This window comes from Schistocerca cancellata, chromosome 6 (assembly GCF_023864275.1).
Source record: "Schistocerca cancellata isolate TAMUIC-IGC-003103 chromosome 6, iqSchCanc2.1, whole genome shotgun sequence".
NCBI classification, from domain to species: domain Eukaryota; kingdom Metazoa; phylum Arthropoda; class Insecta; order Orthoptera; family Acrididae; genus Schistocerca; species Schistocerca cancellata.
Window position 1 is genome coordinate 426,510,752 of NC_064631.1, and position 25,411 is coordinate 426,536,162.

Sequence of the window (25,411 nt, forward strand, 5' to 3'; positions counted from 1 at the left end):
GCTGTGCAGCTCAGTACTGAATTCTTTCGTAGGTTTTCAGCTAACCTGTAGTACTGAGTTCGGCTTGCAGGATCGTAATACCCTTACTACACTGCTGGTCACTTTCGCTGTTAGCCGCAGACAATACTTCTGGACATTAGAAAAAAATAATGGCACAAAGAAACGAATCGCATAACAGAAACGTAACAGTTACATTGAATTTTCCGCAGAGCGATATGACAACGGCGAACAAAGCGGTTGTTGCTGCGTTAGTTCTTTTTCAAACAGCTAGCTGACAATTTGTTGGTTGTTTTGAGATCTGTATAGAATCCAAAATATAGCCAAATATAGAAAAAACTATGAAATAAAAAGTGGAAATATTAGTTGCAATAGTGGAATGAAAACAAGTTTATATTCATTGATGATTAAAAGTCGAAAAACAGACAAAGTTGGGGGGGGGGTGAGGGGAGGGAGGGAGGGACGGAGAGAGAGAGAGAGAGAGAGAGAGAGAGAGAGAGAGAGAGAGAGAGAGACCGATGGAGGGAGGGAGAGGCAGAAAAAAAGAAGCATGATGTATAGAAGACAAATTATGAAGATACGGGAAAATAAAGTGGTTGAGATATGAAGGGAGGAGGTAGTGTAACTGGGAGAAGATGGATGATGATAATGTTTGGTTTGTGGGGCGCTCAACAGTGCGTTCATCAGCGCCCGCACGAAGCCCAAATTTTTTTCACACTCCAATTTTTTACATAGTCCAATCTAGCCACTGTCACGAATGATTATGCTGATGAAATGATGAGGACAACACAAACACCCAGTCCCTGGGCAGAGGAGAAGATGGAGCATTTGGTTTACTATGTGTCTGAAGGAAACCTACCACGTACTTTAACTTCTTTGGGAGAAAATTTATAGAGCAGCTACAGCTAATTCAGATCTTTTCGTTAATCTTCTTTAAGCTGTAGACAGCAGTTGCTGACAGATGTGAATATTATCGAAGTTTAATAAGTCACTGTTGCAACATACTAACACGAAATATTTACAGGAGAAATGGTGGATTTCGGAGAAATGTACGAACACGCGAGGCAATACTGACTAAGACTTATCTTAGAATACAGCCTAAGAAAAAGGAAACCTAGGTTTGTAGCATTTGTACACTTAGAGAAAGCTTTTGATAATATTGACTGAAGTACTCTCTTTGAAATGTTGGAGTTAGTAGGGATAAAATACAGGAGCGAAAGGCTATTTACAACTTGTACAGAAAGCAAGCGGCAGTTATAAGAGTCAAGGGGCATGAGAGGGAAATGTAGTTGAGAACGTAAGTAAGGTAAGGCTGTAGCCTATCCCCGATGTTATTCAATCCATACACTGGGCAAGCAGTAAAGGAAACAAAGAAAAATTTGGAGTAGGAACTAAAGTTCAGGGAAAAGAAGCAAAAACTTTGAGGTTTGCCGATGACATTGCTATACTATCAGAGACAACAAAGGAGCTGGAAGAACGGTATGGACAGTGTCTTGAAAGGAGAGGGTAAGATGGACATCAACAAAAGGACAACAAGAATAACGGAGTGTGGTCGATTTCCTCAGATTATGCTGGGAGAATTAGGTTAGGAAACAAGACAGATAAAGTAGTAGATGAGATTTGCTATTTGAGCAGAAAAATAAGTGATGATGGTGGAAGTGGAGAGGATTAAAACGTAGACTGGCAGCAGCAACAAAAGCGTTTCTGAAGACGAGAAATTTCTTAAAATGGAATATAGAATTAAGTGTTGGGAAGTCCTCTCTGAGAGTCTTTGTATGGAGTGTAGCCACGTATGCAAATGAAACATGGACGATAAACAGTTTAGCCAAGAAGGGAAGAGAAGATTTTGAAATGTGGTGCTACAGAACAATGCTGAATTTTAGATGATAAATCACATAACTAGTGAGGGTGTGCTGAATAGGATTGGGGAGGAAAGAAATTTGTGGCACAACCTGTCTAGAAGAACGGAGAGCAGATTCAGAAGGATGTAAGCTGCAGTAATTCTTCGGAGACAGAGTAGCAGGTAAAGCTGCTGCACCACCACCACCACCACCACCACCACCACCACAACAACATTCTCTACTGGCCTATTTAACAGCAAGAAAACAAAGAAATAGTGGTTACAGTTGATTTGAATGTGGATTTTCTTAAAATCTGTTCCAGTAGGGATTTATTAGTCAGAAACACTATCATTAAACTCAATTCCTGCAGTAAACTTCTTAACTCTGTTAGCTAATTGCTTACAAACAGCCTTTGATAATATCCTTAAAAAAGAACTAATGTAAAAAATTATGTTACGAAACCGGTAGTCAATGGCCCCTCAGAGCATGACATACAGCGGAACAGAATACAGGATCTAATAATCTTAAATCAAGAGGGTAGTTAGTGAACCAAAAATGTATTATTTTAGGACACTCCTCAAAGATATGAACTGAAGTAATGTATACACTGTTCATGGCATGAAGGAAAAATACAATACTTTATAAATGAAGTCCTTTATTTTAGTACTACAAGCTCTGGAGCGGGAACTTCTTATCTGAAACGCGCGCAGCCCAGCGGCTTTTGCTCATGGTTGCGTGGGATTGAGTGCATTCGAAAGGGCTGGACCTAACGCATTTTTAAAGGTTAATTTAGCAGCTACCATGCAGTGGACGAAGTGGACGAGAGAGGAGTACGCTTTCGCTGTGGCGACTTACTTTTCTGATGGCCGTTTGGTCATCGCAATCCAGTTTACCACAGCGCCTAAACGTCGTGTTACTGATAGAAAAATCAGTTGTTATTTGGGTGGACAAGTTTATGGATACTGGTAGTGCGCAGAAAAAGCAACCAGGGCCTTCAAGAACCATGACACCAAAAAACGTCGAGAAAGTAAGGCTAGCGACTATGAATTCACCCGAGCGATCAACACGTAAAGATGCAGCTGCTCTTGCAATTTCTGACGGCACAGTGAGACGAATTCTTCACTAACAGTTGAAATTTCATCCATACAAACCGGCAGTGGTGCGCATACTCAATACAAGCGATTTTGTTTAAAATAGCACGTGAAGTCTTGTTCGGAACCCTGCCTTGTGTTCTTCAGCGACGATGCACATTTTCATTTATCTGGATGTGTGAATCAACAAAACGTACGATATTGGAGTAGCACGAACCCCTGAGAACTGCATGTGCAGGCCTTTCGTACAGTAAATGTACACTACTGGTCATTAAAATTGCTACACCAAGAAGAAATTCAGATGATAAACGGGTATTCATTGGACAAATATATTTTACTAGAACTGACATGTGATTACATTTTCACGCAGTTTGGGTGCGTAGATACTGAGAAATCAGTACCCAGAACAACCACCTCTGGGCGTAATAGCGGCTTTGATACGCCTGGGCATTGAGTCAAACAGAGCTTGGACGGCGTGTACAGGTACAGCTGCCCATGCAGCTTCAACTTGATACCACAGTTGATCAAGGGTAGTGACTGGCGTATTGTGACGAGCCAGTTGCTCGGCCACCATTGACAAGACGTTTTCAATTGGTGAGAGATATGAGGAATGTGCTGGCCAGAGCAGCAATCGAGCATTTTCTGTATCCAGAAAGGCCCGTATAGGACCTGCAACATGCGGTGGTGCATATCCTGCTGAAATGTAACGTCCACTGTTCAAAGTGCCGTCAATGCGAACAAGAGGTGACCGACACGTGTAACCAATGGCACCCATACCATCACGCCGGGTGATACGCCAGTACGGCGATGACGAATACACGCTTCCAATGTTTGTTCACCGCAATGTAGCCGAACACGGATGTGACCATCATAATGCTGTAAACACAACCTGGATTCATCCGAAAAAATGACGTTTAGCCATTCGTGCACCCAGGTCGTTCGATCGTTGAGTACATCATCGCAGGCGCTCCTAAGATGCTGTCATCTCGACTGCTAGTGATACGAGGTCGTTGGGATCCAGCACGGCGTTCCGTATTACCCTCCCGAACCCACCGATTCCATATTCTACTAACAGTCATTGGATCTCGACCAACGCGAGCAGCAATGTCGCGATACGATAAACCGCAATCGCGATAGGCTACAATCCGACCTTTATCAAAGTCGGAAACGTGATGGTACGCATTTCTCCTCCTTACACGAGGCATCACAGCAACGTTTCACCAGGCAACGCCGGTTTACTGCTGTTTGTGTATGAGAAATCGGTTGGAAACTTTCCTCATGTCAGCACGTTGTAGGTGTCGCCACCTGCGCCAACCTTGTGTGAATGCTCTGAAAAGCTAATCATTTGCATATAACAGCATCTTCTTCCTGTCGGTTAAATTTCGCGTGTGTAGCACATCATCTTCGTGGTGTAGCAATTTTAATGGGCCGTAATGTATTATTCAAACATGTATTATCCAAAATTGGCCTTAGTTGCCCATGGTTTTTGTAAGAGAACGATAGGACAGTTACGGTCACTTCTGAGCGTTACGTACATATAGTTGAAGAATTTTTCTTTACCAAATTCGAAGAAATGGATGCGGGAGATGAGTGCTTCCAACAGGACGTCGCCACGGCTCGCACGGTACGAACGTCAATGATACTCTTGGCGAACACTCTCCGACCGTCTCATCACTTTGGGGGTCTACCCTCAGTGGCCGCCAACACGCTCGCCAGATTTAGCCCACTGCGACTATTTTCTACGGGGCGATCTGAAATCCTAGGTGTATACCAACTGGCCACGGAATCTAGGTAAGCTACGGAACAATACCCGTGCTGCATTTTTTTTTTTATATAGAAAGGAAGTTCCCGCGCCGCAACCTGCATTTTCACCCAAAACTAACCCAGCCTGATATATTCTATCCACATCCTGGAGGATCACGTCATTCAGAATCTATTGGAAAAAAGTACATCTAATCTAATCTGATTTCAAGCTAAGTGTCACGCTGTTCAGTGCAGCAGGGCCATTGTCGCCGAATTAACTTTGTCGCCGACTGCAGGTCAGCAGGTACGGTAAGTGAAACTGATTGAGTCCACGCCTACACTGATAAGACAAAACATTATGACCACGGCCCACCGCGAAGTTGGATGCCACCTTGTGGAGTTGAGGGCACATGACGCGGCAAAAGAAGTATTTAAGTGGAGCAGACACGTTCAGGGGGTCACCCTAGTGAAAATGTGGGCTGAAAATGGGGAAGTCCATCGAGACAAGCAACTTTGACAAAGGGCAATTTATTATTATTATTATTATTATTATTATTATTATTACTACTATTATTATTATTTCTTTCTATTCTCAGACGTTATGTCTGGTCAAAAATGGACAGTGACGCGGACCTTGATCAAGCGTGACTTCCTTTTAACTGTACGGTATATGTTATATTGCATTTAGGAACTTTCGGGTAATTGAACATGTATCAATAATTACGGATTTCTGTAGTTGTATATATAAGTTTGGATGTAGCTGTATTGCATTGATGTACTGGTGGATATTGTGTGGTATGACTCCTGTAGTTGATAGTATAATTGGTATAATGTCGACTTTATCCTGATGCCACATGTCCTTGACTTCCTCAGCCAGTTGGATGTATTTTTCAATTTTTTCTCCTGTTTTCTTTTGTATATTTGTTGTATTGGGTATGGATATTTCGATTAGTTGTGTTAATTTCTTCTTTTTATTGGTGAGTATGATGTCAGGTTTGTTATGTGGTGGTGTTTTATCAGCCGGCCGGTGTGGCCGTGCGGTTAAAGGCGCTTCAGTCTGGAACCGCGAGACCGCTACGGTCGCAGGTTCGAATCCTGCCTCGGGCATGGATGTGTGTGATGTCCTTAGGTTAGTTAGGTTTAAGTAGTTCTAAGTTCTAGGGGACTGATGACCACAGATGTTAAGTCCCGTAGTGCTCAGAGCCATTTGAACCATTTTTGTTGTTGTTTTATCTGTTATAATGGTTTTGTTCCAGTATAATTTGTATTCATCATTCTCCAGTACATTTTGTGGTGCATACTTGTATGTGGAAACGTGTTGTTTTATATGTTTATATTGTAAGGCAAGCTGTTGATGTATTATTTTTGCTACACCGTCATGTCTTCTGGGGTATTCTGTATTTGCTAGTATTGTACATCCGCTTGTGATGTGATCTACTGTTTCTATTTGTTGTTTGCAAAGTCTGCATTTATCTGTTGCGGTATTGGGATCTTTAATAATATGCTTGCTGTAATATCTGGTGTTTATTGTTTGATCCTGTATTGCAATCATGAATCCTTCCGTCTCACTGTATATATTGCCTTTTCTTAGCCATGTGTTGGATGCGTCTTGATCGATGTGTGGCTGTTATAGATGATACGGGTGCTTGCCATGTAGTGTTTTCTTCTTCCAATTTACTTTCTTCGTATCTGTTGATGTTATGTGATCTAGAGGGTTGTAGAAGTGGTTATGAAATTGCAGTGGTGTAGCCGATGTATTTATATGAGTGATTGCTTTGTGTATTTTGCTAATTTCTGCTCGTTCTAGAAAGAATTTTCTTAAATTGGCTACCTGGTCCATAATGTAGGTTTTTTATGTCGATAAATCCCCTTCCTCCTTCCTTCCTGCTTAATGTGAATCTTTCTGTTGCTGAATGTATGTGATGTATTCTATATTTGTGCCATTGTGATCGTGTAAGTGTATTGAGTGCTTCTAGGTCTGTGTTACTCCATTTCACTACTCCAAATGAGTAGGTCAATATTGGTATAGCATAAGTATTTATAGCTTTTGTCTTGTTTCTTGCTGTCAATTCTGTTTTCAGTATTTTTGTTAGTCGTTGTCTATATTTTTCTTTTAGTTCTTCTTTAATATTTGTATTATCTATTCCTATTTTTTGTCTGTATCCTAGATATTTATAAGCATCTGTTTTTCCATCGCTTCTATGCAGTCGCTGTGGTTATCCTATATGTAATCTTCCTGTTTAGTGTGTTTTCCCTTGACTATGCTATTTTTCTTACATTTGTCTGTTCCAAAAGCCATATTATCATTATATATATATATATATATATATATATATATATATATATATATATATATATATATATATATATATATATATATATATATATATATTATTCAGAGCCTGAGAACGAGTATCTCGAAAACGGCGAAGCTGGTCGAATGCTCACATGCCGCTGTTGTGGGCATCTACGGAAAGAGGTTGATAGACAGTGAAACTACCACTAGGAGCTAAATGGATGGACGTGCACGACTCTTCACAGAACGTGAGGTACGGAGGCTCGTCTGCTCTGTAAAGTAGGATAGAAGGCGATCTGTGGCATCTCTGCAAGAGTACAATGGTGGGGTACGCACAAGTGTTTCGGAGCACACCGTCCATCGTATATTCTTGAATATGGAGGTCAGCAGCAAACCACCCCTACGTCTTCACATGCTGACCCAATGAAATCGTCAATTACGATTGCAGAGGGCACGCGACCATCGAGATTCGATGTTCGACCAATGGAAACGTGTCACCTCTTCGGGTGAATCGCGTTTTTGCTGTCATGAGGTGAACGGCGGCTCGAAACGTGCAGCGCGCCCCGGACGCAGGCTGGTGAGAGCAATATTATGCTCTGGGAGACATTCCCCTGCGCGCCTGCATGGGAGCCGTGGTAATAATCGAAGACACGCTGCCAGCTGCGAAGTACCTGCATCCCTTCTTGCTTGATGTCTTCCCCGACGGCGATACCTTCTTTCAGCGGTATAACTGTTCGTGTCTAGGGGCCAGAATCATGCTACAGCGGTTTGAGGAGCATCACAGTGAAAAACTGATGTCTCGACGACCAAATCAGCCAAATGTAAATCGTACGGAACCCTTTTGGGTCGCTATCGAGCTCCATCATTGCGTACCCGAATCAGCAGCCCGTTATTTACGCGAATTACTTGACCTGTTCGTAGACATCCAACGCCACATACCTCCACAAACCTAACAACAAACTGTCAGATCCCCGATACTCAGAATCAGTGATTTATTTCGTTCCACCGACTGACAAACAAGCCAATAACCAGGGGGTCACAATGTTTTCGTTCATCAGTGTATATCGTGCGTATAGATGGCCGAAGCATACAAGCATCATGGAGTTACTACTAACTGATTTTAACACTGTAGAAACATGAGTCATTTTACCGAAGTGCACTGTAATAATATCTGTTAAGTCATGAACTTCTAGCACACCATAGAAGTCAGGAAAATCGGAAACTTGAAATATATGGAAAAATCTGACAAACACACTAATCAGTTTAAAAGAGTTTGGACTAGATGACAACACAACAGATGTAACTAAAGCAACTTCAATCAGAATAACATCAAAAGCAAAATTTATAAGGGAACTGTCAGAAAAGTTTGAAATAAAATTGGGAGTAAGACAAGTACATGCTTTGTCGCCGTAAATATTTAACTGTGCATTAGAAAAGTGGTTACGGAATGCTGTAAGGCCATAAATACTAAAAGTGTACAACTACAAAAAGAAAGCCAAACAAGATCACTGCAGATTACATGGCACTTTAAAGTGCACAAGCACATATCACAAAGCTACATTAAGCCGCACCAGAAGGATTAGAACTATCATTAGGAAAAGAAAAACACATTTTATGACAATCAGTAAAGCACCGCAAGGGCTTAAACTAAATGAAAACACAATGTCTAGGTAGCCTATTTTAAATAGAGAGGAGAATGGATATCGCACAAAGTGAAGGGAAGGGGCGGTAGAGACTAGAATATATAAAATGGAGAGAGCTTTTCAAATAACAAAAAAATATATACAAAAAAATTGTCTTGGAACAGAAAACTGATGCTCTATGAACTGCTGGTTAGACCAGAAGTACTTTACGCAGTGGAAACTAAAACTAAGTAGAAGGTGACTTCGGAGAATTACAAGGAAACTGGAATAAGAATCCACGAGAAATACCAGGATTTAAAAGGAGCATTGAATCAGAATACATATTAAGATCTGATACGGAACTACCCGTATATGTGAAATTGGAAATGTTAAGAAGTTTAATGAGAAAACGGAGATTAAAATTCTACGAAGCTGCACTCAGGATGAATAGTGACAGAATAGCTAAACAACTCCTTGTCTTGCTAAACAATTACAAATCCAAAAACTCATATAGAAAGATAGATCGAAAATGTGGGAATCAACGCGGAAACGAAGTAAGGAAAAAGGCAGCTTCGAAGCCAGAAAAAAAGGGGGGGGGGTCACGAACTAGAAGAAAGTGGACGTAAAAAGAGCAGGAAGAACATTCTAGAAGAGTGAAAGAAATGTGGACGCAAAGTAAAATGCAGTTGAAAACAAAGAAGCTGAACAATGTTTTTTTATCGCACCCATTAAAAGGGTTATGCAAAAAATCTCGCAAACAGAAAGTGACAAACTATAGGAACAACATATACGCATCTGTGCGATACTGTCAGGTCAATAACAACACGAACTCTGAAATAATTTCGTAATATGAGCATAAAGAAAAAAAAATGTGGATTCAGTCGCGTCGGGATTTCGTACACGTGGCATTATAAAGAAACAATTACGACAGACATCTATCATTGAAAGGTTGATTCACACAGCTGCCGATTACTACGTTCATGTTCAACAATGGAATTATTGATGTTTCTTCACTACGTAATTGTAGGACCTCGAAGGCTGGCGAGCAGGTGCTAAAGCAAATAATGCATGCTACTTGACAGAAGATTTCCAATTTTTGCCTAGAACGAGACGCGACGGTATAGTAAGGAGTACTTTTTCTGCTCCCAAGTTTCGACTGGTACGATCTCCTGTAAAATACATTATAATTCAAGGATAAGACTTCTGTTGTGTTCATAATGCACGGCCTGTGGCGGAGTGGTTACACGACATAACATAACTGTAGGGAGGAAGGGAGGGAGGGAGAGGCAGAAAAAAAGAAGCATGATGTATAGAAGACAAATTGTGAAGATACGGGAAAATAAAGTGGTTGAGATATGAAGGGACTTACTTAGCACACTGACTAGCAAAGATTCTTTAGCATGTGTAGAGTTTTATTCGCTATAGAATAACAACAAAATGCATTAGCGTAAGTAAGACATACTTCCAATCATCTTAAGACACAAATCCTTGAATGATGTAACCGAAGGCCGGCAGCAGCGCTTGCGTTTGTTTACACGAGGATTTAACTTACACACAGTGTAGCTACACTATGTGATCAAAAGTATCCGGACACCCCCAAAGGCACCCTGGGGTGAACAGGTGCTCGCTCGTGTTGAAAGATGCAATCGTCATTCCCGAATTGCTCTTCAACAGAGGGAAGTAAGAATGTGCTTAAAATATCAGTGTAGGCCCGTGCTGTGATAGTGCCACGCAGAACAAGTGGTGCAAGCCCCTCCATGAAAAACACGACCACACCATAACACCACCGCCTCCGAATTTTACTGTTGGCACTACACACGCTGGCAGATGACGTTCACCGTGCATTCGCCATACCCCCACCCTGCCATCGGATCGCCACATCGCGTACCGTGATTCGTCACTCCAAACAACGTTTTTCCACTGTTCAATCGTCCAATGTTTACGCTTCTTACACTAAGCGAGGCGATGTCTGACATTTACCGGTGTGGTGTGAGGTTTATGAGCAGCTGCTTGACCACGAAATCCCAGTTTTCTCACCTCCCGACTAACTGTCATAGTACTTGCAGTGGATCCTGATGCAGTTTGGAATTCCTGTGTCATGGTCTGGATAGATGTCTGCCTTTTACACATTACGACCCTCTTCAACTGTCGGCGGTCTCTGTCAGTCAACAGACGAGGTGGGCCTGTACGCTTTTGTGCTGTATGTGCCCCCTCACGTTTCCACTTCACTATCACATCGGAAACAGTGGACATAGGGATGTTTAGGAGCCTGGAAATCTCGACTACAGACATATGACAAGTGACACCCAACCACCTGACCACGTTTGAAGGCTGTGAGTTCCGCGGAGCGCCCCATTCTGCTCTCTCACGATGTCTAATGACTACGGAGGCCGCTGATACGAAGTACCTGGCAGTAGATGGCAGCAGAATGCTCCTAATATGAAAAACGTATGCCTTTGGGAGTGTCCAGATACTTTTGATCACATAGTGTAGCTACACTTTGTCTAAGTTAAATCTTCGTGTAAACAAACGCAAGCGCTGCTGTTGGCCTTCGGCTGCATTATTCAAGGATTTATGTCTTAAGACGACTGGAAGTATGCCTTACTTATGCTTATGCATTTTGTTGTTATTCTATAGTGAATGAAACTCTACACATGCTAAAGAAGCTTTGCTAATCAGTATGTTAAATAGAAGTTACCTGAAATTGTCTGTAGAGACGCGATCTATAAGTGCAATGAATATTGACTATTTTACAACATGACACTTTCTGGCAGATTAAAACTGTGTGCCGGACCGAGACTCGAATTCTGGACCTTTGTCTTTCGCGGGCAAGTGCTCTACGAACTGAGCTACCCAAGCACGACTCACGCCCCGTCCTCACAGCTTCACTTCTGCCAGTACCTCGCATCCTACCTTCCAAACTTTACAGAAGCTCTCCTGCGAACCTTGCAGAAATAGCAGTCCTGAAAGAAAGGATATTGCGTCCAGTCATCTCAGTTGGTAGAGCACTTGCCCGTGAAAGGCAAAGGTCCCGAGTTCGAGTCTCGGTCCGGTACACAGTTTTAATCTGCCAGAAAGTTTCATATCAGCGCACACTCCGCTGCAGAGTGAAAATCTCATTCTGGATTTTACAACAGCTTAATCAGCCAAGATTGCATATAGGAAATTCGATAACTACCTTCGACAGTTACCAGTCGTCTTCAGATCAAAGCATGCATAGCAGTGTCTGAGATAAGAGGACACTTTGTTAATTGGCAGTCAACTCAAAGAAAAGTCATGTTAAAAGTGTGAGTCCAAAGCTGACATTTCCTTGCGCTGTTAACAGCCAGTCGACAAAGCGTCTTCTTATCTTAGACCCTACAGCGTATACTTTGATTTGAAAACGGTCAGTAACAGTAGAAACTAGTTATCAGATTTCCTATATGCGTCCGTGGCTAAAAAAGATTTTATAAAAATCTACAGCCACTGGGCTAAATGTTTAAGGGGGGTAGGACGTCAAACGGGACGACTTGGAGCAGGAGACACACCGCAGGACATTTTAATTTCCACTGTCTATACTTTTATAAATAAATTCATAAAACTTTGTCAGAATGACCATTTACACTTATAGTGGTGGAAGTTCAAAAATATAAGAAAATAATTTATTTTTTTGACATTTGTATTTCACTTTTTTTTCTTTTACCATTGGCTGCATTTGTTGCTATATGTACACTTTTCTTCATAAGTAAGGGAAATTCTTCGATGAATTTTGCACAGCATACAAACCACACTTACAAGTGTATGAAACTCTAGAATTTTCCAAATCTATTAAAAACTGTGGTAAAAATTGAGATAATTAACTATAAAATTTGAGTTTTTTCTAAACATGAAGTTTAAAATATAACAGCACATTCATTTTTTCATAAATTAAATAAGAATCTCTCTTACTTATGAAGAAACCAGTACCTATAGCAAGAAATGCAGCCAATAGAAGTGAAAAAATGATGAAATTTCACATGAAAAAAATTTGTTTTGTTATATTTTTGAACTTCCACTGCTATGATTGTGAATCCTGAATCCTTCCTGGTCATGCTGACAATGTTTTATGAATTTATTCGTAAAAGTATAGACAGTGGAAATTAAAATGTCCTGTGGTCTCTCTCCTGCTCCAAGACTGCCCGTTTGACGTCCTACCCCCCTTAAACCAGGTAACCCTTGTATCAAATCTCGCTGGACCGTCGGTTTCATTTTTTAAAGCCTACTTACAAAATTATGAAAGTTGATATGGAATGATAATGAAGTCCCGTGCTTCTTGACAGAGTCTAGAGGAACGATGCGGGAGACCCGCACCTCCCTACTAGGTAAGGTCCTAATGGAGGTGGTTTGCCGGTGCCTTCCTCCAACCGTAATGGGGATGAATGATGATGAAAACTACATAACACGCAGTCATCTCGGAACAGACCCAGGCCCAAGGCGGTAAGGCTGCTTATTGTTCCTCAGGAGCTGAAAATAGAGACGATAGTGATTTTGGACGTCTTGTTTTTTTTTCTCTTTACTGTAGAATTCTACCAGAGGTGTAGGATTATCTCGGTACAGCCCTGGTTTAGCCGCACTGTGTTCCTGCCAGGACGGTTTACTGTTGTACCAGTAGGTATAGTAAACGGCTAGCCAGCGTTTGTAAGCGGGTTGGGTGCTTATAACCACGTGTTGCAATCATGATGAGACGAGAGCTACTTTATCTCTGATGCTAGGTATTTGGCACTACTCGTTCTGAGGACCAGACATACCGCATGGTAATGGCAAGCGAACTAACCTTGAACATGTCTTCGTAGGTGTCCATAGTCGTGGCGGCGAACGCCACGTCCATCATCGGGGACGGCGTGCAGTGTGCCAACAGCCAGTGCCGTCCTTGACGCCCAGCATCGAGCTCCGCCAGACGCTCCTCGCCTGGAAAAGGGCCACAGTGCACTCATTACTATTCTCATCTCTTCACAGACCTGAACTACTACTAATACTGCCGGTGCTGTTGCTGCCGTCTGCAAAGAGCGCTGGTCTTATTCTTACCTACATACTACTGCTCGAGATCATCATAGAAAAAATTAACGTTCTGGAGACTAGTAGTAAGTCAAAAGAATCCGGAGACCTATTAGTGGACATTAATAACAGGTGCCTCCACCCTACGTCCTTATGGCGGCTTGAATTGTTCTGGGGACAGTGCAAACTGTCGTGAAGCAGCATCTGTGAGGCCCAAACTTCCGGCCTGAATCCAGTGGATCACCTTTCGGGTGAGTTACAACGTCGACTTCGCTCCAGATCCAGGTTGACTCAAATGACTCTGGGTACTATGACACTTAACTTGTGAGGTTATCAGTCCCCTAGAACTTAGAACTACTTAAACCTAACTAACCGAAGGGCATCACATACACTCATGCCCGAGGCAGGATTCGAACCTGCAACCGTAGCGGTCGCGCGGTTCCAGACTGTAGCGCCTAGAACCGCTCTGCCACCCCGGCCGGCCCAGACCCAGGCTCAAGGCGGAAAGACTGCTTATTGTTCCTCAGGAGCCGAAAATAGAGAAGGTAATGATTTTGGATGACAGGGGTCTGGAGCGAAAGTCGATGTTCTAACTCACTCCAAAGGCGTTCCACTAGGTTCAGGCCTGAAGTTTGGGTTCAAATGGTTCAAATGGCTCGGAGCACTGTGAGACTTAACATCTGAGGTCATCAGTCCCCTAGAACTTAGAACTACTTAAACCTAACTAACCCAAGGACATCACACACATCCATGCTTGAGGCGGGATTCGAACCTGCGACCGTAGCGGTCGCGCGGTTCCAGATTGGGGCGCCTAGAACCGCTCGCCCACCTCGGCCGGCCTGTAGTTTGGGCAGGGCAGTCGATTACAGGGATGTTATTGTTCACAAGCCTCACAGATGCTGCTTCTTGACGGGATGCTTTGTGATGCTGAAGTGAACAGTCGTCTCCAGACTGTTCCTCTACTGTACGCAGTACACAATGCTGCAAAATGTGCTCAGATACTTCCGCATTTAACGCTTTTCAATGCGCAATAAAGGGACCACACCATAACCACGAAGAAAACACCCCATACCTTAACGCCTCCTCTTTCGTACTGTTGGTACAACACATGATGGCAGGAAATTTTCTTCAGGCACTTGCCAAATGCAAGCCCTTCCATCGGATTTTCATAGGGTATAGCGTCAGTCATCACTCGCAATCACTCGTTTCCACTCATCCATTGCCCTGAAACTTCGCTGTTTACACCACTTCAAGCGTCGCTTAGCATTCACTGCAGAATTATGTGGCATGTGAGGAACTGCCCCCTTATCATTAACTCCACAAGCACAGCCATTGTGCTTGCTGGACTTCAGAAAGCACTTGCGACTCTCGAGTGATTCCTTCCACTGATTTCAAGCGATTATTTAAAAACCACCCTCCCAGAGCTCTACGGTCCCTGCCATCAGTACATGAAGTCTGTTCGTGTTAGCTGTGGTGGTTTCTTCGCGTTTACACCTCACAGTCTCGTCACCAACAGTCGACACGGGCACCTTTAGAGATGTGAAATGTCCCTAATGGATTTGTTGTTACTCAGATGACATGCGATGACTAGTCCACATTCGAAGTCACTGAGGGCTCTGGGATGACGCATTCTACTATTACTGTTTCTCTACTGTAAACATAATACATCCTTCCCACCTCATTTTATTCTGGCGGGTCGCCTCTCTTCTATAGAAACCTCATTTCGGTATTCTGAGCCGTTAAGGTGATAAAAATGGTGCAATTTTTAAGTTGGGTCCTGGTGACAGATTGTGCTATTAAATTTCGGGGCATCTGCCTGATGTTTGTAACTAGCAAAGTACAGAAATCCGGCTGTTCTCCCGGAATTTTATAGAACAAGTTTTAAGTCAATCGATCTGTATCGTAGGAATTACATTATGGTCCATAGCTTCAGCTGCCGGCTTAATTTGATTCATTATTGGTTTCAACCTATATGCCCATCTCCAGCTACAAATATTTAAATATGTATATGTGAAGGAGTAGCAAATCGGTGGCACAGTCTGGTTACAATGCTTTAAGGAACATTACATGTATTGATCCCTATTATAGTAGTTGTGCTGTACACATTCAAAGAGTGTTATTTCAACCGTTCTCTGCCTGCAACATACGGACTGTACTTGGTCGTTCACCTACGTTTTACGCGCAAATCACTGGAAACAATGCACACGTCTGTAAAGTCATTGCACATAACTTCTACTTAAAATCATGAAAATATACCTATTTTTTGCTTAAACTAAATTGTTAGGATGTGTTCAACTTCGTGTTGAGGAAAAAAGGGGATGGAAATCGCCCTTGCTTTCTTCAAAGGAATCATCCAAGGATTTACCTTGATCGATTATGGAAATCACGGATCATCTGAACCTATCTGGGCACACGGGGGTTTGAACCGCCAACATCTTGAACGCGAGTCCAATGACCATACTACGCCACCTCGCTCGGACTAAAGATATGCTCATCATGTTCCTCGACTATTGCGGCATCATCCACGGAAAATTAATGTTCCAGAGCAGCCGTAGCCTTGCTAAGATATGATGTGTCGTCTCATCAAACGAGACAGATCTGTATGAACCGACCTTTAAGAGAAGTAAGATAGGTGGTTTATGCTGTGGGACGTTGCTCCAGAGATTGAGTCGACGATCGTTTTGTCATAAACGTAACAATCTCGAACACTCTGTGCTCCTTCGCTTTGGCACTAATGGACTTTCTTTTTACAAAATTGAAGAAACTCAGTACGTATCTATTACACCGATCCAAAAGCCAGTGAGCGACTGTCTCTTAAGTAGTCTTCTCAAACGCATTTTAAGTGTTGAGGAAGGAAGAGTAGGTGACAACGTCCTATCGAGCTCATATATCGACGAAGCACAGGCTCGGACTGGACAAGAATGGGGAAGAAAGTGAGGCGTGATCTATTGTTGAAGGATACGCTGCCCAGAATCGGCTGAAGTGACTAATTCGTCTGATTTTTCAAGTTCTGCGAGTAATAAAGGGATGCAATAATGTGGCAGAACAGCTCTTCGTACGAACTGTACTACGTACTGCATAATGTGGACGACTTTGTGGTGAAACCTCCTGCAAAAAGGAGGAGCCCATTAGGGAAAGATGAAGAAAACCCACCCAGTTAGCCGAGTGCGCTAACTCACCGCTTCCGGGAAGCTGGGAGGCGAGCCAGCCCCGAGTTGAATTCCCATTGCGAATTAATGACGAGGGGTGGCTAGCCGACCAGCCTGAATGTGGTGATTAGGCAATTTTCCACGTTGAGCTAGGTAAATGCCGGTCTGGGACCTAGTTTCTGCTTCATTTACATGCTCTACAAACACTTGCGGAAACGTTACCACACACTAATATAAGATGTACACCAGACGCAGGCAGATGGGGTACGCAGATTTCTTCCTGAGAGGAGGGGTGGCGTCCGGCCACCAACTGCCACTAACATTCCAGAATGACATTTTCACTCTGCAGCGGAGTGTGTGCTGATATGAAACTTCCTGTCAGATTAAAACTGTTCCATACCGAGACTCTAACTCGAGACCTTTGCCTTTCACGGGCAAGTGCTCTACCAGCTGAGCTAACCAAGCACGACTCACGCCCACTAACATTGCCAAAACTGAAAGAGCAATGCCGACGGTAAAACGGCGAAGAAAAACAAGGAAAGGCAGAAGAAAAGAAGTAGAATTCGCGTTTTAGCACTCGTTTTGACACCTCACCCACCGTTGTGAAGCCGACGTCCAGATGACACCCGAGCACACAAATGTTACGGTAGATGGACCTGTACGCATGTATACCGTTAGTGAGTCGTGTACCTGCATATGTGCAGGCCTGCTGGTTGTTGAACTGCAAGGGTGGTGCAGAGCATAGGGAGTCAGGGGCCGGGGGCCTGGGGAGGGGAGGGGACGCCCGCCTCCCACCACCCACTCCACCACCCCTTCCGCCGCCCCTACCCTGCTCTCCCCTCCCCTCGCCCCCCACCAACCCCGTCCCACTCGCACCAACACATGCGTCACGAGAATGGGAACTAAAAAACGGCCCCGTCCACCTCCTCCTCCTCCCCCGCCATGGGGAGACCGAGGGTGTGTGGTGGCTGTTGCTAGGCGACACTGGAAAAAAAACCCACACCACTTCCTCGGTGCCTCATCGCCGCCGCCGTCTTTGCCGGATGAAATGCTCTGCCGTGTCTAGTGCAGCGGATCAATATGCCTCCGAACCTGCTACGTCTCCGTCGAAACAGTGTTTGCTTATACGATGGAACAGAGGGTCGCGATGAACGGCGTAGTGAGTATTGTCGGGCGTACGTAACGAGCTATCTCTTAACTGTAATCAACGCCATACCACACCACGACAAAATTGACTCCCCAAGACGTACTATGTGACGAAAGGAACTTTCTCGATGGATTCCATAGTTATAGAATTCGCGTTCCCTGTTTTCATTCTGACACATCCACCAGTTACACTTGCAAGAAATGCCTGTTGATTTTCCTCTGTGAAGTCGGTTTTTCGGCTTAGCTGTCGCCAACAGGCAAAATCAATCTCTCTCTCTCTCTCTCTCTCTCTCTCTCTCTCTCTCTGTGTGTGTCTGTGTGTGTATGAGAGGACGTGGATTTGACAAAATTTGCCAGTTTCTTGTGGATCACAAGTATAGCATATTTTCGAGTGAAAGACAGGTATGACAAATTAAAAATTACACCTTGAAAACTTTGAGGGCTTACAGCATCTGTGTACTACGTGGCGTATATACTTAGGGTGGTTGTAGCGTTAACGGTGGCCACGCAGCGTCGGTTATATCCTTTTGTGGTGTTCGTATTGAAAACAAATTCTGACTGGGCAAAATGTTAAATTTCTTTCAGGATTTCTGTATGGAAGCGCCTTAAACACCAGAATACAGACGAACTACACTTTCCTCATTATCAACGGTTTACGCACCAGCCAATAGTGAAGTTTTCGGAACCGTGGATACTGAAAAGGCAATATATATCATCTTCCGGAGAAGGAAGAGCCACATTCCGTCTCGTTTCCTCAGCGAGGTTAAAAAGTTGTGACTCGTTACCCAGAGACTTGGTAATTACGTGTTCAGACCATGAAGACCAGACACAAAGCTGACCGAAGGCCTAGGGACAACGGAAAATATAAAATGAAATGATCGTATGGCATTTATTGGCCGCGATACGCCCTTCGGGATTCGACCGCTGTATTGCAAGTCTATTTTGTTGATGCCATTTCGGCGACTTGCATGTCAATGATCATGAAGGACACACAACACCCAGTCCTCTGCCGGAAATCGAACCCGGGCCCCCTTGCGTGGTAGGCGGCCACGCTACCGCTGCGCTATGGAGGACTACGAAAATTATTTCAGGCGACACCAACAACTGCCGCCGCAGTGCCTATGCAATAATTCAGTTCTTTGTACGAGACCCAAAATCACTCTTTCTCGAGTGGAAACAACAACTTAATCTCCGACATCGGTGATGTTATCGACCAACTACTCTGAACCGTAAATTCTACAGTTTTTGATGTTCTTGTTAAACTGAGCAAAAGCCGTCAGTAAAAAACATTGAATGGGATGTGTGGCTGTCCAGAAAAACTGAATTTCACCAGTCGTTTTTTCCCCCTGCAGACAATGCTTGCTCCTGCTACCTTTAAGGACGTTGAAAACATACGTTTTTTGTCGTTGAATGCTCGCTGCATGCCATCACAATTGCAGAGGACGTTGTTTCGGATACCATGCCGCGGTTAGTAATTCATAACAAACTTACAATGAGATGATCGTTATGCACTCCATGAAGTGCACTAAAAGCCCAGATATTGGCATAAGACCATAACATTTAAAGCACAAAGATTACTTGCACTCAACACCTATTAATGAAATTGGTTTCTCAGATCAGATGACGTCATGAGACATGAGGAAGTGGGCGAGCGCGAAGATGTCCTTTGAAATTCCGATTCGCAAAACGGGAACTTTGCCCTCCGTATTGCAATCACATACCTGGTTTAATCATCGGTTGCTACACCAATCGACCGCGCGACACACCTGCACGTCTAAAACGACACGTAATTACCTCAGTTTTCCTTCTTTGCAATTGCCCCACACATTTTTTTAAACGTATCGGCGTGACTTCCCTCTACGGTGAACAATAATATCAGTGACCTTATTGGCAATACAGGTTATTTGCTGACTCATCTAAACCTCTTGCTGCAGTCACACGTATACTCTGCGAATAACCGGGTAGTGAGTGGCAGAGGGAGCTTTTAATTTTATCTTATGCCACTTTCCTTTCACTTGCGTTTACGAACGGTGCGCTGTAAGAGTAACAACTGTGATTGTAAGAATTTTATTTTTGAGGTCACTGGAGGTTGTGTAGCGACACCAGGAAGATATATTTACCGTACATCCATTTTTCGACGTATCATCAGACGACGGCTGTTTTTTATGACAGCTTTTGCTGTATTTATAGGTCTTATTTTATTTGCAGTCGATTTCGGCGTTCCATTGCACCATATTTAGACCCCTGCTGAGAAGCATGACCTTTAAATACAGCTGAAGGCGTCATCCCTGGTACAAAAAGATGAAATTAAGATAATGGATTTTTTACATTACTGTCACACGGCCTGTTCTTGGACGTTCCATCGTAGGTTTTTGCCACATACTTCTTCAGAGTGCTTGTCAGTTCATACATTTCTACGACACTTTACTAGAAGTATCACTCGTGCTGCTCTTCTTTTTATAAGCTCTATGCCCGCTGCTTATTCAAACATACGGTCTCCAGATACTTTCATCGTTTTCCAACACGCCTACTACCAGCTTTTTATAAGAGGACTTAGACTAATTGCCGTTTTCCAGAAATCTACTGCGAAAAAAAGCCTACCACTTCTCTTACCCGATTCTGAAACTGTGTAGTGTTCCATTTAATAGGTCGAGAGACTTTCATTTCTGTCGTACTTGCCAGCGAGTAGAGCAATCCTTGGCGTCCGCATCTGAGGTTACTTTAAGTGCTTTCAAACTTAACTCGACACATCCAATATCTGATCAAAAATATCCGGACACCTCTATTCCTTCTAAAGGAGCCCAAGTTGACCGTATGTAATGTGATTGTGATGATTGATGGAAGGAACAGAGAGATGTCATGTACTGACTGATAAGGACCATCGAGCATTGTGGAAATTGGTTGTAAAAAATCGCATGAAATCAGCGGAAAGAACCACTGAAGAATCCAATAGCGTTACCAACAGTCCCGCACAATGACAGGACTTAGCGAGTTGAAAAGAATAAAGTACAATGATCGAGCAGCTCCTCAAAAGTTACAAAATTCTGTAGTCAATGTTAATCAACGCTTCAGGTGGTGTATGAATAACGCGATGCCCTGTGGTAATCCGTCCGCCTCCACATGCGCCAATAAATATAAAAAAGGGTGGCTAGCTCGCTGGTTGCCATTCTGTGGGTCGCCAGTTCAAATCCGAACACCAACAGCTATATATAAGAAAACTGACTGCCATGCGCAAGATCCGAGTTCGATTCCCAGTACAGCCAGGAAATTTTCCTTGGCAGCCTCGCAAGGCCAACTGAGGAGCTACTTGACCGAGTAATCGAGTAAAAGCGGTTCCAAAGTCACTAAACCCGCCAGCTAGCGGGAGAGCAGCGTGCTGACCACTTGTCCCTTTATACCGCATTGTCAGAGGATGACACGGCGGTCGGTCGCGCCTTTTTTTTTTTTTTACTGTGGTAATCCGATGGAAGGATTTCGGTTTGGCGAAAGCCTGAAGAACGTTACCAATCATTGTGTGCATTGTCAAGTTAAGGTCCCCTTATTCCACTTAAGAGAACGCTAAATGAAGGATATGTGCACCTCTTACAACACTGTGTGCTGCATACAGTAAAGGAACAGTTCGGAGAGAACTACTGTTTGTACTGGCAATGCAATGCACTCTGTCAAACAGCAGCATCTGTGAGGCGATCGTTTGTGGACAGTAATAGTCCTGTCATCGACTACGCTGCCGAGAGTTCAGACCTGAAATCAGTAGAACACCTTTGGGACGAGACAGAACGTAGAATTTGCTCAAGACCCTAGCGTCCATCAGTACATTCTCTGGTTTTGATTCTTGAGGAAGAATGGGGAGCGATTCCCTGCACAAGCACGATTCCCTGCACAAGCACTCAGTCACCTATGAAAGTGTCCACAGCGAATGGTGGACCCATTCCATACTAATGATCACTAATAGCTGTCCGGATACTATGGAGCAGATAGTGTACTTCATATGCATGAGCAAGTCTGGGCCACGCAATTCGGCAAACATCAATTTCACAGTGCCCTCCCCACAATGAATTCAAGACTGTCTTTAGCTTTCTCATATTTTGTTTACGCAACTGTACGAGAGAATTTGGAAATCCATTTTAATGACACACAAGCCTCCATTGTCGATGGGTGTAGTTGATGCTCTGCCTGTTGTGCAAATAGACCTCCGCAAGTAGCTTGGCACAAAGAAACGTGTAGGCTGGCCGACGGGATCCAAGGTCGACCCTATCGCTCACTCAGCCACCCCGCCTCCTCCCCCCGCCCACGCCTGTCTACCTGAGCTCCTCTTACAGCACCCACTCCCCAACCTCCGTCAGCCGCTTCGAGTAACAATTGTCTGTTACGGTTCCCACAGACTCGGCAACGGCCTATACTTTCACGTTCCAGTGGAACTGTTTTAATAATTTTTAGGTGTTTATTATTGAATTTTGAAAGTTACACAGATTTCAGCTATTTTCTAAAATGAATAGTACACCACTGGCCATTAAAATTGCCACACCACGAAGATAGCGTGCTACAGACGCGAAATTTAGCCGATAGGAAGAAGATGCTGTTATATGCAAATGATTAGCTTTTCAGGGCATCCACACAAGGTTGGCGCCGGTGGCGACACCTACGACGTGCTGACATGAGGAACGTTTCCAACCGATTTCTCATACGCAAACAGCAGTTGACCGCCGTTGCCTGGTGAAACTTTGTTGTGATGTCTCATGTAAGGAGGAGAAATGCGTACCGTGGCTTTCCGACTTTGATAAAGGTCGGATTGTAGCCTATCGCGATTGCGGTTTATCGTATCGCGACACTGCTGCTCTCGTTGGTCGAGATCCAATGACTATTAGCAGAATATGGAATCGGTGGGTTCAGGAGGGTAATACGGAACGCTGTGCTGGATCCCAACGGCCTCGTATTACTAGCTGTCGAGATGACACGCATCTTAACCGCATGGCTGTAACGGATCGTGCAGCCACGTCTCGATCCCTGAGTCAACAGCTGGGGACATTTGCAAGACAACAACCATCTGCACGAACAGTTCGACGACGTTTGCAGCAGCATGGACTATCAGCTCGGAGACCATGGCTGCGCCTACGATGAAGTACTCAACGACGAACCTGGGTGCACGAATGGCATACGTCATTTTTTCGGATGAATCCAGGTTCTGTTTACAGCATCATGATGGTCGCATCCGTTTTGGCGACATCACGGTGAACGCACATTGGAAGCGTGTATTCGTCATCGCCATACTGGCGTATCACCCGGCGTGATGGTATGGGGTGCCATTGTTTACACGTCTTGGTCACCTCTTGTTCGCATTGACGGTACTTTGAACAGTGGACGTTACATTTCAGATGTGTTACGACCCGTGGCTCTACCCTTCATTCGATCCCTGCGAAACCCTACAATTCAGCAAGATAATGCACGACCGCATGTTGCAGGTCCTGTACGGGACTTTCTGGATACAGAAAATGTTCAATGCTGCCCTGGCCAGCACATTCTCCACATTTCTCACCAATTGAAAACGTCTGGTCAATGGTGGCCGAGCAACAGGCTCGTCACAATACGGCAGTCACTACTCTTGATGAACTGTGGTATCGTGTTGAAGCTGCATGGGCAGCTGTACCTGTACACGCCGTCCAAGCTCTGTTTGACTCAATGCCCAGGCGTATCCAAGGCCATTATTACGGCCAGAGGTGATTGTTCTGGGTACTGATTCCTCAGGATCTATGCACTCAAATTGCGTGAAAATGTAATCACATGTCAGTTCTAGTATAATATATTTGTCCAATGAATACCCGTTTATCATCTGCATTTCTTCTTGGTGTAGCAATTTTAATGGCCAGTAGTGTATTCACTTTTTAAAAGTTCTAGTTGGGGAAGGGCACAAATTTTGGGAATTTATTATTTTAGACTTATTTTGTTCCAGAATAGTGCACTGACTTATACTTTTCGTTGATTAGCAGCTAAGGAATGAATAGATTAGGGAGTATTAAGAACAAGGTTAGACAAATGAAACGGCAATGGTGACACGAACAGTCACTTCCCACCGCTTGAAATGTGAATGAAGAAAAACAACAGGGAGAGCACAATAACGGAAAGAATTATCCACACTGGATGTGGAATCACGTTGTTGATTTAAAAGTCAAAACCCATCGAAGACATACAGACAAACGTGCTGATTATCCGTGTGTCTCGGAATGTAACGATCGTTGCTAGTTGGCCTGACAGTGAATTAGAAGTCTGGCTCTATTTTCCTGCCTTGTTGTGACAGTGGTGACGACTCTGGAAGCATTTACGGCGTCAGTTATTTCCGGAGCGCCCCCAGCTCCTCCTGCCGCCGCGGCATTTGTAATTTCGCTGCCGCTCTAGGCGGCACCACGAGGGATGGCCACGTGAAATAAAGCACTGCACGGGCCCGAAAAATACACTCACCATTACTCAAGGGATATCACGTGACTTATTGGCACGCTTTGCAGCGCGAACATCGTTAATTTTCGTTTACATTAAAATGCATCGCTCAGGAGACAATGCTGAAGTATTATACTGTTCTTCGGTGAAATTATTCTTCAGCAAGATGTTTTGTTTGTTTTTCTTAATAAAACTTTTATTTCCACGGATACTCAACTTCAAATGCATGAGCTTGCTGATCAAAGTATTCATTTATTCACCGAGTTCAGTCTTCTGACTGGTTTGGTGCACCGGCCACAAATTCCTCTCCTCTACCAACCTTTTCATCTCAGAGTAGCACTTGCAAATCTGTGCGCTCAATTATTTGCTGGATATATTCCAGTCTCTGTCTTCCACTACAGTTTTACCCTCTACAGCTCCCTCTAGTACCTCGGAAGCTATTCCCTGATGCCTTAACACAGGTCCTAACGTCCTGTCCCTTCTTCTAGTCAGTGTTTACCATATATTCCTTTCCTCGCCGACTGTGCGCAGACTCTCCTCAGTCCTTACTTTATCAGTCCACCTAATTTTCAACTTTTTCTGTAGCACCGCATCTCAGATGCTACGACTGTCTTCCTCTCCAGTTTTCCCACTACTATACAGTGTTGTGCTCCAAACGTACATTCTCATAAAGTTCTTCCTCAAATTAAGGCCTATATTTCACACTAGTAGACTCCTATTCGCCAGGAATCCCTTTTTTTTTCAGTGCTAGTCTGCTTTTTATGTCCTCCTTGCTCCATCCATCATCGGTTACTTTGCTGTCTAGTTAGCAGACTTCCTTAGCTTCATATCACCAATTCTGATGTTAAGACTCTCGCTGTTCTCATTTCTGTTACTCATCATTGCTTTCATCTTTCTCCGATTTACTCTAAATCTATGTTCTGGACTGAGTCGACTGTCCGTTTCATTGAACACATCTTGTAATTCTTCTTCACTTTCATTTATGATAGCAATACCATCAGCGTATCTTATCGTTGATATCCTTTCACCCTGTATTTTGATCCAACTCTTGAATCTTACTTTTATTTTCGTCATTCCTTCTTCG

The 25,411-nt window shown here is 43.7% G+C and overlaps 1 protein-coding gene across 1 annotated transcript in view; it reads right to left on the minus strand.

Moving 5' to 3' along the window:
• Positions 1-25,411, minus strand: part of LOC126088362 (zinc finger protein 865) — a 125,777-nt gene that overhangs the window by 16,336 nt on the left and 84,030 nt on the right. The window contains exon 3 of the mRNA XM_049906500.1: positions 13,383-13,516. Coding sequence (XP_049762457.1) covers positions 13,383-13,516 — 134 coding nt within the window. The remainder of the gene's footprint in view (positions 1-13,382; positions 13,517-25,411) is intronic.